At 35.2% G+C, this 17,419-nt stretch overlaps 2 protein-coding genes across 2 annotated transcripts in view; one reads left to right on the top strand and one right to left on the bottom strand.

Annotated features, from left to right (window-relative positions):
* Positions 1-858: 858 nt before the first annotated feature.
* The window catches only part of LOC131157139 (protein HLB1), a 52,204-nt gene continuing 35,643 nt past the window's right edge, over positions 859-17,419 (bottom strand). Inside the window, exons 12-15 of the mRNA XM_058111051.1 lie at positions 17,066-17,185; positions 13,287-13,475; positions 12,436-12,529; positions 859-1,069 (exon numbers count right to left, since the gene is read on the bottom strand). Of these exons, the coding sequence (XP_057967034.1) occupies positions 1,047-1,069; positions 12,436-12,529; positions 13,287-13,475; positions 17,066-17,185 (426 nt within the window). The 3' untranslated portion in view covers positions 859-1,046. The remainder of the gene's footprint in view (positions 1,070-12,435; positions 12,530-13,286; positions 13,476-17,065; positions 17,186-17,419) is intronic.
* Positions 4,992-10,808, top strand: LOC131157138 (metal-nicotianamine transporter YSL3-like). The gene is made up of 8 exons (XM_058111050.1): positions 4,992-5,542; positions 5,843-6,218; positions 6,359-6,531; positions 6,857-6,951; positions 7,086-7,220; positions 7,836-8,025; positions 8,395-8,506; positions 9,449-10,808. Exons 2-8 carry the CDS (start codon positions 5,852-5,854, stop codon positions 10,372-10,374), a joined length of 1,998 nt encoding a protein of 665 aa, XP_057967033.1. The 5' UTR covers positions 4,992-5,542; positions 5,843-5,851; the 3' UTR covers positions 10,375-10,808.

The following is a 17,419-nucleotide window of genomic DNA, read 5'->3' as shown; positions in this document are numbered from 1 at the left end:
CCGGGTAATGTTTTCTTTTCTCCTAAGGGGTAAATATTCGCCAAGGTGGAGATTGTTATAGTATATGAATCATATAGAATGGAACACATATACATAGAAAGTGGGCTTAAGAAAACAAGGAAGTTAGTCTGAAGTAAAATCGTCAACTGTTTGTATAGTACATCAATGGTTACATCGATGGTTTTAGGCAGAAGCCAAATAGGAAGAAAACCGTCAACGGTTTTGTTCAACACCATTTTTGAAATTTAAACTGGGAAGATCAATAGGTTAGGGATACAAAGGCAAATCCTCTGTGGATTTGATACAAGGCTATTTGAGGGATTCTCTAATACTTCTGTACGTTTAGGGGTAGTATAAATACAATGTTGTAACCCTGATTTTGATTGATAGTGAATTTCAACTGTTGCTTGCTCCCGTGGACTTAGGAATTTTGTCGAATCACGTTAAATCCTTGTTTTGTTTATTGCTTTCATTATCTGTGTGTGTCACATATTATTCGTTATAATTGCTGCACTGAACGAACGTTTCCACATTTTATTGCACAACATAATACATACAATTAACCTAAGATTTCTCATTCAAGTTAAATACATAGGTGGTAATTTAATATGTTTTTCTTTGCCAAGGTGCCATCTAAGCATTTTTTTCTTTTGTTAAAAAAATTCAAACATTTTAAAAAAAGTTGTTTGGGTGATCCGTAGAGGTACTATAACGCCTCAAACCCAAAACTAGGGTCTGGAGTGTTAATTGAAATATATCTTTAATACCATCTCGTGACATGCCGAACCCGCCAAGTGGGGCCCGGGTGCCACGTGTTCTATTTACCTGAACCTGGCTCCATATCAATTACGCAGTAGAAATAATAACTCATCAATAATATACTAGAGTTTCTACATCTATACAACCTCAAAAATATAACCCAACATCCAGTATTCACAACCATTCACAACTCAGAAAACATAAATATATATTACAACCCCAAAAATTATAACCAAAGTTTATACCCTCTCTTTTCTTTCAAAAATGTTAAACCAGCCCCGAGCTCTCTAAGCTCGATCCCGCAAAGGTTCTGAAAAAGATAAATTCAACTATCAGTGAGACACATATCAATAAGGATGGAATGCATTAAATTAGCGTGTGACTATCATGAGGTTTAAGTACAACATATATGTATATTCATTATTTTCAAATAAACCACAATTATAAAATCATTCTCTATTCCTACTCAAACACATGCAAGGTATTTTACCAACGAGAGTTCCCAAGGATAGGGGTGATTTCCCACCCCTACAAGTAGCACCCCTCTATTATGATACCTTAAGCGACCTACGATCACAATTGAAATATATCAAGATACTTACCTTACTCAGTAAGCCCTCAGGTGGTTAGTTTATCTCGTACTCACACATTCACACAAAAGTTTACTGGCAGAAGTTCCTGAGAATAGGGAACATTACCTGCCCATACAAGTAGCTTCCTTCTGCCCTAACACGTTATGCAGCTTAATATAGCTACATCTAATACCTATCATGACACTCACCTTTCTCAATAAGCCCTCGAGCGAAAAGTATACCCCGCCCCAAATACATGAAATACTACTATACTTAATACTAATAATACTTTACTACATTACCCTTTACGTTGTTATCTCTGTGTCATTCATTACATTCACATTCATATTCTATATTCATGTCTCACATATTCATTATCTCTTTCTGTATTCATATCTGTTTTCACATATTCTGTTTTCATGTCATTTCTGTCTGCTGTTCTTATATTCGTTGCTTCCATAACTGCTATTTCCATATCCATCGTTCTCATATTATCCATGGTTAAACTTAAAATTATGTGTTTAGAACCCTTTATACTGGTGATAATCACAGTCATGTTTTCGTCCCATGACGGGTTGTGCGGCCCGAATGCTGGACTTAACCTTGGTTGGCCCACCAGAGTTAAATCAACCACATTCTACAGTCTATAGGTCTGATTGGCTATTCCCATATCTGGTCTAGACTCCAAGAGGACACTACCCTTTCCAGCACAATCGACTATCTCATCTCCACACTCTATCTAAGACGTGTGGGTGCACTAGCGCTACCATACATTTCCGCAACAGTACTGTGCTCTTTTCTGGTCCACCAGAGTTCTCAAACCATACATTGTAATTTAACAATGTCAAACACATGCAAAATAAATCATATCACATTTTAATTCTCAATACATTTCTAGTAATTCCAGCATCTTAAACATATATCATAATTCAACACAGAAACTTCATTTTACTCATGCCACACAATTTAACAACATATTTCATACGTTTACTATAAAATAAGTCAACTCATAATCATCGTTCATATACTAAAAATATAAATTTAATCTCTTACACAATTAAGCAGAAAATCTGCCTTTTTAACTTCTATTTTCGCAAATAATATCTAGTAACACAACCCTAAGTTTAGAAATTTACAATTTAAACGGTTGGCATTTCAAAACCCACATGAAAATCATATACATATATACATAAAGTTTCCATTTTTCTCCAGTTATTTCCTCAAAAATCATGATTTAATATATTCATTTTACATGATTTCCTGAAATACGCCAGCAGGAATCTCGAAACGATACCTGTGGCGCTCACTCGAACCCTAATTGAGAAACCTTAATTTATCAACTCAAATCTCAAAACTATACTCATTTAACACTTCCTAGGTTCTATACACCTCAATCTAACAATAAAACTTTATAATGTCTCACTTACCCTAATTTTGGGATAATGCCCCAAAACCTCAAATCAACGATCTACTCCAATAGCTTTGCAGAGAAATATCTCAAGAACCTTGTGGTGGTTTCGAATCGTCAAAACGGACCTTAATGGAGCAAGAATCAAAGAAATAAAAGGGAGAAACCATAGGGTTCAGAGAGAAAAAGAAGAAATTTTTATTTCATTTGAGAAATGCTTAAGGTATATTCTTTAATATCACCTCCGTGCAGAAAAACATCGCCGGTTTTCTCAGACCTCCTGAAAACCGTCATTGGTTTTCTCTTTAACCAGCTCTATTTTTACCATTTAACCCGTTACTGACCCGCAATAATTCTACTTAACCGTTGCCGATTTTCTCTCTCTCTCTCTCTCTCTCTCTCTCTCTCTCTCTTTGTTTTTTTTTTTCCCCAGGTCTCTATAGGTAGGACATTTTTAATTAGGGGACCTATTCTCCTAACAAAATGTGGGAAATTGTAACGATTTAGTAATTGAATGACCTTGGCATGCAAAAAAAATATTTGGTGGCCTAATTTGTTTTAGTTAATAGTTGAGTGGCTACGAGTACGCTTTACATTGATAATTGAACTTTTACTCCATCTAAGAGATTAGAGATCATTATTCTCAAAAGTATACATATTAAGGGTCCCTTTAGGTGCGCAAAATAATTTTTTTTATTTTTTTTTTAAATAATTATAAAATTTTATCTTATTTTTAAGTTTTTCAAAATTTGTATTAAAAATATAAAAATAAAATAAAATAAATAGTTTATTTAGATGTATAAAATAATTTTTAAAATTTTTTATATTTAGATTTCAAAATAATCACAAAAAGACAAACTTGGTTTTTTAAAATCATGGATTTTGGAGTTTGAATTTGGATTTAGAAAAAATTTAATGCATAATCCACACAAATTGAAGTCCAAAATCTGAATCACATGCTGCAAAATAAAAGTTAGAAATCTAAAAAATTATAAGAAATATTTTCCAACTCTTCTATATGACTTTAGAAAATTGAAAAATAAGGTAACATTTTTGTAATTATTTTAAAATTTAAAATTAAAAAAAAAACTATTTGCACAAGCAAATAATGTCAAAATTTATATTATTTTTCATTCATTTCATACAAATATTGTAAAAATTTAAAAATAATTATTTTGAAAAACAATTTTCGTCTCTCATTTTTAATTTAGAAATATGTAATTTCTCTAATATTGTTTGCAACATTTGTATAGAAAAAACAAGGGGAAAAAAAAACTTTTGACACTATTCGTGAAAAATAGTTCTATTTTTAATTTTAAAATTTGTAAATACTTATAAAAATGTCATACTGTTTTCCAATTTCCTAATTTGTGTAGGAAAATCAGCAAAATCTTTTCTTTTTTTAAAAATTTCTGATTATTTATGTATTTTTTGAAAAAATAAAAAATACTGCATAATTGTTAATTATTTGGAGATTTAAAAATGAAAATGAAAATTGCTTTCTTCCATGAAAGTATGAAACAACTCTTTTATTTTTTGCTTTCTTAATACAAATTTAGAAAAAAAAAAATTTAAAAAGCTAATATTTTTTTTTATAGTTTTGAAAACCTAAAAGTAAAAAAACAAAAGACAATTTCCGCATTGAGTCCTAATTTCTTCCTTTTTGTTTCCCCTTTCCTTTTGTCAACTAAATACTTAGTCTAAATAGAGTCGAAAGATTTTGCGAATAATATTTTAAAAAGTTAAAGAGATACCCATCACTCATTCCATAACTCGACAGCATTTTTGAAAGTTCTAAATTTTAATGAAATTGCCCCCAACACAGTAAATTGTTCTAAAGTTATTCTTCTTTAATTAGTGAAATTGAAAATTGTAAGCAACATTTTGATGCTCAACTTTAAGCGTCAATTTGGATCAAGAATTTTATTTGAGGAAAGAAAAATAAAATAAGAAAGAAATTTATTTTTCACTATATTTTTTTCCTATATCAAATACCATTAAAAATGAAAGATTATTCAGATATGATTATAAATAAATAAACAAATATTAAGAATGTATAAAATTAAAATTTTGTTCATTAATCTAGTATACTTTTCAATTTTTTTTTTTCATTTTTCTTTATAACCAAACATTAAAAAGTAAAATCAATCCTATTTTCTTCTCATTTCTCTAATATTTTTCAAGTTTCATATCCATACAATAACTCAAAAAATTTTGTGGTCAAAACTCTAAGAAGCTAGCTAGCAAAGAATATGTCCAAACTTGGAGCTCCTCTCTCTCTCTCTCTCTCTCTCTCTCTCTCTCTCTCTCTCTCTATATGTATATATATATAAGCATCGGGCAAGTAGCGTTTGTCGTCGTTGTGAATGATTGAACCCAAAAAGTGTCCGCATCTGCCTGCTGATATTAATCTCAAGAGGTTTTGTTTTTGAGTGGAAGACTTAAACCACAGGCTGTGCTGTGTATATCTACTTCTCACCCTAGTCTCACACACTATCATTATAAGTACTCAGCGGAGGAAAAGAAAAGAAAGGCCACCAGCGAAAGACAATTAAGACCAACCCTTCATGTGTGACGGACATTTCTCACTTCTACAACTTCATGTCAATCAACCCAAACGAAGAACTCTGAATTCCCATGTATAGAGTGAGTTCTGTGGAGTTGGATTGAAGAAATTAAGAAAGGCCAAAAAGACCCACACCCTTTTGTGGGTACTTGAGGAAATAGGCGTGTGTGAACTTAGAAGAAATTTAGAGAAAGGGAAGAGGAGAGGGAGGTCATCACTCATCACCAAGGTGACTAGGTGAGACTTTATGTGTCCATGGTGGTATTTCATTCACTGACTCTTGATTTTACTGCCTCAAGTTTGATTAGCCCGTGAAACGGAATAGAATGAGAATTTGAAAGAGAAATCAAGTAGTAAATTCAATTTCATTCCACCCTATTGGATTGCATTTTCCTGTGTACATAGTTTCTATGAAGTGTGTCTCTAATTCTATTATTGTCTATATTGGTTTACCAGATGTCATTAACTTAGGCATACAGGTTCCTTTTGTAAAACCACATATAGATGGCTTGAAGTTTTGTGCTATATACTATGCAGTAGAGAGGCATGAGCATGGGAGAAGAGCTAACGGACACAAAGAAGGAGATTGAGGCAGGGGACTTGGAAGAGCAGAACAAGGGTGAGCATGAGGACATAAAAAAGATCGAACCATGGACAAAGCAGATCACATTGCGGGCAATCGTGTCGAGCGTCGTGATCGGGAGTGTGTACAGCATAATAGCGATGAAGCTGAACCTCACAACCGGGCTGGTTCCGAACCTGAACATATCTGCCGCCCTCCTCGCCTTCGTGTTCATGAGGTCATGGACCAAAGTTCTTCACAGGGCTGGAATTGCGACAGCCCCATTCACCAGGCAGGAGAATACCATAATTCAGACATGTTCAGTAGCCTGTTATAGCATTGCAGTGGGAGGTCCAATTCCAAACTAGATAGCCTTTGAATTAACACATACATACATATATACATACACATATAAATAAACAAAATATAGATAAGAAATCAGTGGTTTTTAGAGTTCTGGGTTTTAGTAATTGGGTGTGAAATCATTGCAGGTGGGTTTGGGTCATACCTGTTGGGTCTGAGCAAGAAGGAGTACGAACTTGCAGGGACGGGGACAGTGGGGAATACTCCAGAGAGTTATAAGGAGCCAGGGATTGGGTGGATGACAGGATATCTTTTCCTGGTTTGCTTTGTTGGCCTTTTTGTCTTGATTCCTCTTAGAAAGGTATTATGTTTTTTATTTTTTTCTTCCATGCTGCAGCTTCTGTGCATCATTCATTTAATTATTACTCTTTCTTCTTGTTTTGATTTAGAATTTACAGTGACCAAAAAAAGTTCAAGTGACCTGCACAAAATTTTCTAAAAACTCAAGAGACCAAAAGAGCAATAAACTGTAATTTTAGACTTGTACTAGTATGGAACAGAAGTTATAGATTAGTTTTTACCATCATCCCTTGGAGATTTTCTGTTTTCCATACTCGTGGATTTGGAAATGTTATTTTTCCTGGAAAAATGGATTGTTGATGGAGTAGTGCTCCCACTGTCTGCAGGTCATGATAATTGACTACAACCTAATTTATCCGAGCGGCACAGCTACGTCGGTTCTCATCAATGGATTCCACAGCATGGGAGATCATATGGCAATGTATGGACCCTTCTGGTTTTGGTTTTCTATCATAATTCTCTCCTTGAATTTGTTCGAGTTTTTCATGGTTACTGTAATTTGATCAAATGGAAAATGGGTGAGGCCTAAAACCGGAGGTTCGATCATTGTTGCAGGAAGCAAGTTAAGGGGTTCATGAAGTATTTCACTGCAAGTTTCTTCTGGGGGTTCTTCCAGTGGTTTTTTTCTGGGAAAGTGAAGTGTGGTTTCTCCCAGTTTCCTACTTTTGGATTGCAGGCTTGGAGGCAAACGTATGTGCACACCTCCGTACATTCTCTTCTATGCTTATGTTAGGACTTTTTCAGGTGCTACAGTTGTAGTTGTATTGTAGTACAATGATTTGGACTCTATTTGAATCAAAAATTTTGTTCCATGAAAGAAAAGAAAGGAAAATAGGAAAAAAAATCATTTTTTAATGTATTTAAATGAAAAATGCTAACACATAAAATTAAATTTTTATTCTTGATTTTTAATATATTCTATTTTGCTTCTCTTGTTCATTCTCTTTAAATTCAAGGACTTAAGGTCTTGTGTGCAACTAGGAATGAGAATGAGCTGTTGACACGATCTCGTAAATGAATGAGAATATTATCATTGAGGCATAAAAACTCATTTTCGAAAGCCTAAATTCAATATTGTCACTCTCATTTGGGTTTTCAAATCCTAAACTTCAGATTGAGAATCCTGGTTTAGTGGCACAAGAAGATCCCCAATATGCAAGTTCGAAACAAGGCATTCTCATTCTCATGGATCGACTCGTACACACTAGACATGTCAAAATTAAGTATACTGCCTGAAATTTTTTTTGCTTGTCAGGCTGGGCTGGCTTCATAGGTGATTGATCAGATATCTTCTTGATGTTGCAGATTCTACTTTGATTTTAGCATGACATTTGTGGGAACAGGAATGATCTGCCCCCATCTAGTGAATCTGTCATTGCTTCTTGGATCTATACTCTCATGGGGAATAATGTGGCCACTCATTAGCAATCGTGAAGGCAAATGGTTCCCAGAGAACTTACCAGAGAGCAGCATGGAAGGTTTAAATGGCTACAAGGTATTCACATGTTTTAAAACTGTTAGTAGTTTCAATTTTCTATGCATGTTTCTTAGTGCTTTAGGATTTGTGTAGTTGTAGGAAACATTTCTTATTTTCTACTTTTAATTTTTTAAATAACTACAAAAATATTAATTTTTATTTTTGTTTTTAAACCTTTATATGGAGAATTTTTCAGAAAAAATTAATAAAAGCTAAAACGATATTTTTTAACTCCTATAAAATTGATAAAAAAAAAAAAAGATTATCAGTGATATTTTTGTAATTATTTAAAACCAAAAATAAAAAATTAATTCTCATATATATATACACACATAAATTTTCATAATTAACATGCTAGTTGATTATATATTCTTGGGATGTGAGCAGACTTTTTTCTCCATTGCCCTCATACTTGGAGATGGACTCTACAATTTTATGAAGGTCATGTGTATGGTGGCCATCAATGTCCATGACAGATTATCAAACAAGAATATTACAGGTAATTCCACAATTAACTCAACGCTCAAAGTTTCACAAATTTTGGACCTTGAATTTAGATTTGGATAAATTTGAGCAAAATTTAATACAATTTTATATTAAATATTTATTAAATCCACACAAATCAAAATCCAAAACCTCTCCCAAACATATGATAAATATAAATCATTTAATTATTTTTCAACAGTTTTAAAAATGCCACATTGATAGTGCAGTGCAATGATAAGAGAGAATATAGGGGAAAAGAGATTTTTTCAGTCTTCTTGTTCATAGCAGTTTCTCGAATTTCAATTTTATGACGGTGTTTGAGAATATGGATTTTTAGATTTGATTAGATTTGGGAAAAATTTTAATACAACTTTTTACTATATTTTAGCAAAATCTACACAAATTCAAATCTAAAATCCAAATTCCATGGTTCCAAATGATTTTGATGGTTGATTTTACCGTCAGAGGGAGATGATAGGGTTTGGTGGAGATAGAGATTAGAGATGACATAACAAACTGGCCTTGCTAGTGAGATAGCCTGCATCTTTCAACAACCATGTTCTCTCCATTATTGACTTGAAATTCCACCCAAAAAAGAAGAAAATATATATGCTTATTTTTGCCTCTGCCTACCAATTTTCTACTGTGCAAAAGGCCAAAAGCAGACTAGCCTTGTGCCTTTGTCGAGGCCCCTAGAAATAGAATAGGGTGGTTTTTAAACCTAAATGAGATCATTCCAATCTGTTTTTAGAAAGCAAATAAAACACCCACATAGATTTGAAAACCAGAGCATTTTATCTCTTAGATACTCTACGTAGAGTTTGTTAAATCTGAGATTTTTTTTTTTTTTTTTAACACAAGTTTTCAACTCTACCAAACACTGCCAAAAGAGAAATCCTACCGGCATATTTTCCAAGTTTAAGGATAACCCATTTTGATCCATGCATATATGCAGCTGCGGGCAGCCAGCATAAGGCCTTGGAAGACCTAAAAAAGAATGAAGTCTTCAACAGAGACAGCATCCCCACGAGGGTAGGAGTCTTAGGGTACATCCTCTTCTCCATGATTTCAGTCATCGCACTCCCGAACATTTTCCACCAGCTCAAATGGTACTATGTCGTCGTTGCCTACATCCTTGCCCCTTCCCTTGCATTCTGCAATGCCTATGGAGCTGGTCTAACTGATATGAACATGTCTTATAACTATGGCAAAGTGGCTCTCTTTGTGCTAGCAGCTCTTGCTGGAAAGAACTCCGGCGTGGTGGCCGGACTTGCTGGGTGTGGCCTGATTAAGTCTGTGGTTTCTGTTGCCTGCATTTTGATGCAGGATCTTAAGACAAGCCACCTGACCTACACCTCCCCCCGATCCATGTTCATCAGCCAGGCCATTGGAACTGCCTTAGGCTGTGTGGTAGCCCCCCTCAGCTTCTTCCTGTTCTACAAGGCATTCGATGTGGGGAATCCAATGGGAGAATTTAAGGTACCCTTTGCTATAATCTACAGGAATATGGCTATTCTGGGTGTTGAGGGATTTTCGGCTTTGCCCCAGCATTGCCTGGAGATCTGCTGTGGCTTTTTTGCATTTGCAGTGGGAATCAACCTGGTGAGAGATCGTTTCCCAAACAGAGTAGGGAAGTGGATGCCAATTCCAATGGCAATGGCTGCACCATTTCTGGTTGGGACTTACTTCACTATTGACATGTGTTTGGGGACATTGGTAGTGTTTGTTTGGCAGAAGATGAATGCCAAGAAGGCTGAGCTGATGGTTCCTGCAGTTGCTTCTGGGTTAATCTGTGGAGAAGGGCTGTGGATTCTTCCTTCATCCATTCTTGCCTTGGCCAAACTGACTCCACCCATCTGCATGAAATTCTTGGCTTCTTAGAATAAACAACACCCCCACTTCCCAAAATTCTCCCCCAATTCCCAAAAGACGAAGTTAGTTCCCTATAGTTCATTTGCTCTTTTTTTTTTTTTTTTTGTTTCATCAAGAAAAATGGTTGAGAAGGGTAGCCTTAATGCAACAGTAGAATTGTCGCTGAGTGATCTACAAGTCATGGATTCATAGAAACATGATTTTACAAAAATGCACGAAAAAGCTACATACTATAGACGCATCGTGATCCATCCCTTCTCTAAACTTGCATATATAGAAGTTTTGTGCACCAAACTACCATTAGGGGGTTCTGGCACAACCAATGCAATTATTACTATGCTCGTTTGCAATGTATTGCTAAGATACAATAATGTTTTATAGCCTCTATTTGTTATTGGACTATGTAAAATCTTGACCCATAATCAACTCCGTATATTTTTAAATTCGCACCGATGAGAATTTTGAGCGCTATATAGTAGTTTTTGCTACTAGGTTGATACTGAATGACCCGAACGACAAACCGATATTTCTCATCCTCATTAAAATCTCCACAAGATAAAGAGCATCTTCTCATGCTTTAAGATAACCCTTTATTTTCAAGGAATGTGAATTTCCTGTCCTGGTAAATTTTGACTCAGAAGCAACGGTGGAAATGAAAATGTTGGTGCTGTGAATCAAAGTGGACATAAAGCATTCCAATCTTCAGAGATCCAATGGGGCATCTCTAGGCTCTAGCTAGCTTTTCCGTGAGCTGTTGTACAGCATGATCAAACTAGATATCGAGACAGGGGAGTCAGAAAGGCACAAATTCTGGAACAGATACTTCAGTAAAGAGCAGAACAGTGACCATCCATGACGGATATTTCAGTAAAAAGCATATCCACTACCATCTTCCTTTGGAATCACCCTGTAGTGCCGTGTAGCTGTTGGTTTGTTCCGTTCTAGTTTTTATTTTTGTCCAAGTCTTCTTTTTGCTTCTTTTGTTTGCATTTTTCTTTAAATAGGAAGCTTCTTGTCCTCTTTTACATTCTAATAATAATAATAATACATGGCCGAATGTGATTAAAATCAAATTATCCAACGTAACAAATATACATGCATGCATACATACATACATACATACATACATACATACATATATATATGTGTGTGTGTGTGTCTATATATATATATATATATATATATATATATATATTTGATTTAGTTCATATAATTTGGAAATCTGGTCCAGTCGGAAGATACTTTGAAATTTTAGTTTTTGGTAAATGATCAGTGATCTGTTTGGCTACAAAAACATTCCCTACGATTCATGCGTTTTCACAGAGAACTGAAGAAAACAGGCACAATGTGGTGAATAGGCGTGCCTCAAACATGTCACCGAAGATAAACTTTAATTATATATTTAAAAGCACATATTTTATGCAGCTAATTTGAAATTACGAAAATTACAATACATCTCACACAATTTTGTATCAGAAATCATAATTTCAAATTCAAATTTCAAAAGCTATTTTTCCAAACAACATAACCTTGTGTCTGGAAGCTTCAAGCCTCAGATTTGAGTGAATTTGTATTGAATTTTGTCTAAATCTACAAAAATTCAAATCAAATATCCAAAACCCATACTCCCAAACACAATCTTGTATAGGATTGGGTGAGATATTTTAAGGGATTCAACAACATCATAATTGCATGCCCTTTAAAGCCTCCATCTGCATGTGGATTTGCTCTTTCATGGGCGCAGTCCATAAAAACCCAGACTATGGTTATAAAACCCATAAATTTCAAATTTTCAAGTAAACCAATATTAGGCAAGCAAACTAGAAGGTGCATTAGTTGCCACCAATGCCTACTTTCTATATTTAGCTGAAAAGGCCAAAATCATATTGAAGATGGAGTGGTCATGAAAGACTGCTTATCACAAAATTTCATAATATACAGTGAGTCTTCAATTGAGAAAGCCAATCTGGATGGATAATGTAAACAGATCCATCTAGTCGTAGCATTGCCACGGTGATATATTAAAGGAAGAGGAAAAAAGAAAAAACAAAAATCAGCCAGTTATGATACCTGCCAAGACATCACTTTTGCCCCGTGCAAAAATTGTGTAAACCAGACGAATTGCATCAAGCCACCCATCCAGGGATTCCCATGAATCAGCAATCTGGGGAAACAATGAACAAAATTTATAAATTCTAAAAAGGTTTGGATGCAATGGGAGAATGCGTGGCAGGAAAGATGATGTGTGTGTGTGTGTGTGTATTCAGGAGAGAGAGAGAGAGAGAGGATCGATTTTTTCATTATGCTTACTCTCTATAGATTTTATGTTTTTTTTTCGTATTTGTTGATAAAAAAACAGGAATAAACAAATTTGTTCTTAATTACTTTTCTTTTCACTAATGCTTTCAAGTTCCAAATGGAACATCAAATTTTAAGTAGGCCAGCATATGAGACAACAGAAAACCAGGTAAATGGAAAGAAAAAAAAAAAGGCAACTTCTCTCTGAGTTTAAAATCATTGACATTTTCCATAAACATTAGCCAGGCCATGGATAGAGCTAAATTGCATGAAGAGTTCATGGGGCCAACATCCCAATGCAAGCTGTTGGGACATGAGGCTTTGCTATGTTTAACTGTGGAGCATTTAACAAACACCGTCTGTTTCCTCAGGTTCACTAGACTAGACCTCTTTTTCCTGTTCATGTTTTTTATGAATACTGCAGTCACTGAGTCACTCTCAGACATCAACCATCCAATTGCACAAATGTTACAGATGAATTTGTGGTCAAACTCAAGACTAATCAACTCTGAACTCAACGTGTTCTCATCACCAACCCTCTCTCTCTCCCCCCCCCCCCCCCCCCCCCCCCCAACAAAAATAAATAAATTTACAGAACTTCAAAAGGTTGAAAAAATCCTCACCAGGAAGATGGGACCATGAATTGTATCAATGCAGAGGCCCGCACCAGCAGGCAAAGTCAAATCCGCACATGCTGATACAGAAACAATGTCCGGAATGTCGACTTTAATAGCCATTCTATCAGTACTTGCTGCCTCCCCAGACTTGCTATATTGGTTTTGCAGCATCAGTTTTTTCTCAATTTTGTTAAGCTGCACAAAAGAATTTAATCAAGTCAAAGAAGTCATTGAGTCAATTTCAAGCCTGATTTTATGGCTGGACATCTAAATTTGATATTTTTAAAACAAATAGTAGGCTGACCGTTGAAACCTGATATTATTTTAAAGAAATAGTAAGATCAGCTATTGAAAGCATATATTGTAGTATAAATTTACATAACTAAAACACATGATGCAACATCTTCAGATATGTAGTAGAATTCCCAAATCTCGTCTGGACATGCCCAATCTGAATGGGCAACAATCAAAGTAGTTTGGTCTGGTCAATAAGTCTTGATTGCAGGTTAATTGTCGTTTGGCTAGGCCAGTGTTGCAGTCAAACCCCAAATCAGGCAGTAAAGTAGATAAAAGAACATGGAAAAGGAACACACACACACACAAAAAGCAAAGATCAAGATTTACAAGGTTCGATTCTGAAAGTCTACATCCGCCAACAATGGAGAAGAGAAAGTTCATTATGAATCAGAGATACAGAAGATTTAAATTACTCAAAATGCTCCAACCCTAATCCCAATTCCATCCAACCTCATGTGAATGAAAGAGAGAAGACCATCCAAACCCTATGAACATAACAATATATATGTATGTATGGTTTTTCCCCATTTGGACAGAATCAGGATTAGGGTTGGAGCATTTTGAGTAATTCAAATCTTCTATATCTCTGATTCATAATGAACTTTCTCTCCTCCCTTGCTGGGGATGTACACATACATACATATATACATACATACATATATACATACATACATATATATATATAAAGGCATTCTTGGACCACAAGGCTTCCCGCCTCGTGAGGGTAGGGGGAGGGTCGTTGTTAGCCCTGACAGCTACACTATCATGGTTTACATGTTTTGATGATATTAACCTATTTGTTGTTCCTAGTATTTTCCATCCTTGCAGATCTTATCTAGTATAGGTACAAAGTGTCGGATACATGGAAGTATCAAATCAGAAGCAAAGATCGGACCGAGTAGACATCAAATAGGAAAGATCGGAAGGACGCTAATTCAGAAGCACCAAAGCACATCTTGAAGTTTTTATTATGTATAAATTAATTGTAATAAGGGTTGTGTAAGTGAATGCGTATTGTAACTCTTGTGGTGTGTGTCTTGCATGATTTTTGAGTAAGAGTTGAGTCATTGCATAAGCATACTAGGACACATGAGCATATAGGATCTGCATAAAAGTAACAAACTCACAATTCATAGTTTTCTAAGTTAAAACAAGAGTTTGTCAAATGAATCCTTAAACTCAAATATGTTTTCAAAGGGACATGTTTTTAACATCCTAATTTTAAGAACATTTTTATACTTAGTCCCGATTTTGTTAAAACAAGTTTTATGTCCTAAAGGTTCAAAGAAAGTCAAGCATATTTATAAAGGACTCAAAATGGGTTTTCAAACATGTTTTATTAATTAAAATATCTTATATTCAAAAGGAAACTCATTTGGACAAATTTTAATCTTCATTAGACTTAATATATTTCATATACTTTTGTTCAAGAATGTTTTGAGTCATTAAAACGTTTTTTGATAAGGAAAAACAAAACAATCGTCACTATCGTAGTACAACCTTGAGTCCTGAACACTTTTCGGTATTTTGGGCATAACTTTTGCTAGAAAAGTCCAAATGGGACGATCTTGGCGCCCCTGGAAAACTAAGACAAAATGCCACAACTTTCATGTTGATGCCTTTTTCTAGTTCAGGGACCTCGTCAACGAACACAGGGGATTCGTCGACAAGTTGCAGTATATGATTAGTCAACGAGTGTAGGGGCCTAGTCGACGAGTCCAACGGGCAGAATGACGCTAACAGGCGGAAAACGGCTAATTTACCAAATAAAATATCTTTTCTTCCCCCCAAAGGCTAGTTAACGGCTCCTAAGGCTCTTGGGCTATAAATACAAGCTATTAGACTTGTATTAACATGGTTTTGAAGGTCTTTGATCATTGTTAGTAAAAAAACATCATTTTATACAAAACCAAGCACATTGCATATTAGTTCTTCATTACATGTGTTCATTCTCTTTTGCTCACTTATTGTGTTTGATTCAATTCTTGAGAGAATAGTGTGAGGTTTGAGTTGTAAATCATATTTGCTCATTGTAAGGAGCATTCTTTGTAATCTTCCATCTTCTTGTGAAAGGTTCTTTGTGAACCAAGTTGTAAGGTTCTTTGTGAACTGAATCAGTAAAGAATCTTTGTGAGCGGTAGGGATTTGTTCCCGAGTTTGTAAGGCTTGCTCCGCTGCAGAAGGAGCAATTATAGTGGATTGTGAAATCCTTGACTTGGTGCTAAGGCGTGGACGTAGGCTTGGTGCCAAACCACGTAAAAATACCGGTGTTGTTCTTTCTCTCCCTTACACTTTTATTTTATATCTTGTGCATGATTATAATTTATATTGCGATATAATTTCTTGTATCTTGTCAAGAATTTTTATTGTAGAAAAATACGTATTCTGCGAAAAGAGTCTATTCACCCCCCCCTCTAAACTATATACTCCGGGCTGGGACTCCCAACAGTCGTCACAATGTACGAGCCTTATCCCTGCCTTTATGCAAAGAGGATGTTTCTTTGGACTCGAACCCATGACCAACAAGTCACAAAGGAGCAACCTTACCATGGATCCAAGGTCTGCCCTCACATACATACATACATACACACATACATACATACATACATACATACATGCATGCATGCATGTAATATATATATCATAGGGGCAGACAAAAGGGGCCCATATCAGTGGGCTGGGTAAAGGAATTCAAGTGAACATCAGCAATCTCATAAATCAATCTTACGCCAAGTATCTCATCTTTTATAACAATGGTGTCCATTTACTGGCCTTGGCCTTCATTCAGGGTAGACAACCCAATTAATTTCTCAGACTGAGCCGACAACAATGTTGCAGGTGATGATTTTTGGATGCATGGTATATCAGTTATGAGGTACAGTGAGCCCATTTCCAACAACCATTTGAAGTCATGGTGTAATCTACGAATTGACAAAGTTAATAGTTGTATAATTGTTGAACAAGGAAAATCATCTTAGCTGTAAGCAATGATCTTCCGGAATTAACTAGGATACTTCACAAACACTACAATGAAATGATGGAAGACTGCTGGAGAGAGAAAGGAGAAAGGGAAATATAACAAGAAAAGAAGGTAGTACAGAAAAGAAGTGTTTCTTCGAAGTTATCTCCCACCATCCCAACCAATATCTGGTGTGACAAATGAAACCACATCACCAAAAAAAGAACCAAAATAGACGAGGAAAAAGTGTCCTACAAACCTTGCTATTTATCATATAGAGTTCTTTTAGATGCTGACGGCCAACAAAATTATGATTTGAACAAACGCAATTTTTCACTAACAAAATGCAACAAAATTTAAATGGAAGTAAACTAAGAAAATTGGTATATTATGACTTAAAATGCTGGAAAAATCTTTTTTAAGGAAAGGATCCACAGTTTTTAGCATGAAGTCTTAGAATACATATCCTTATTAAGATGCATGCCATTTCCATTAACATATCATAAAAACAAACAATATCAACTTCTACCTGCTGAAGCCCTTCATGATTCAAAACAAACTGTGACCGTTTCCAATCACTATGAGGTGCAACTGGATCTGTAGCAGGTGGTGCAGTTAGATATCCTACCTTAAGATAGGGTAAAGGTAGCTGCAAAGAAATAATTTCAATCAGAATATATTATGAAGAAATATATACCACAGACCATGTATCACCTATGCATAATTGCATACACCATGACAACAACCACTATTTCATTGACTGCACAACTTACAGGCGAGAGCTAAGTTTATCTCAGCCAAAATTAATTTTGGACAAGTAAAAAAAGAATGAAAAATGTAATAGATATAATGAATATGGGAACTGATCTTGCTGAAGTAAGGA

This window comes from Malania oleifera, chromosome 6 (assembly GCF_029873635.1).
Source record: "Malania oleifera isolate guangnan ecotype guangnan chromosome 6, ASM2987363v1, whole genome shotgun sequence".
Classification (NCBI taxonomy): Eukaryota; Viridiplantae; Streptophyta; class Magnoliopsida; order Santalales; family Ximeniaceae; genus Malania; species Malania oleifera.
The sequence above is the reverse complement of the archived record's forward strand: the minus strand, read 5'-3'. Positions and strand labels throughout refer to the sequence as shown.

Excerpts from the sequence above, each read along its gene's own strand:
- LOC131157138 (XM_058111050.1), top strand. The coding sequence starts at position 5,852 with ATGAGCATGGGAGAAGAGCTAACGGACACAAAGAAGGAGATTGAGGCA. Across the intron at positions 6,952-7,085 it reads ATGGGAGATCATATGGCAAT|GAAGCAAGTTAAGGGGTTCA; the intron begins GTATGGACCCTT and ends TCATTGTTGCAG. Across the intron at positions 7,221-7,835 it reads TTGCAGGCTTGGAGGCAAAC|ATTCTACTTTGATTTTAGCA; the intron begins GTATGTGCACAC and ends TTGATGTTGCAG.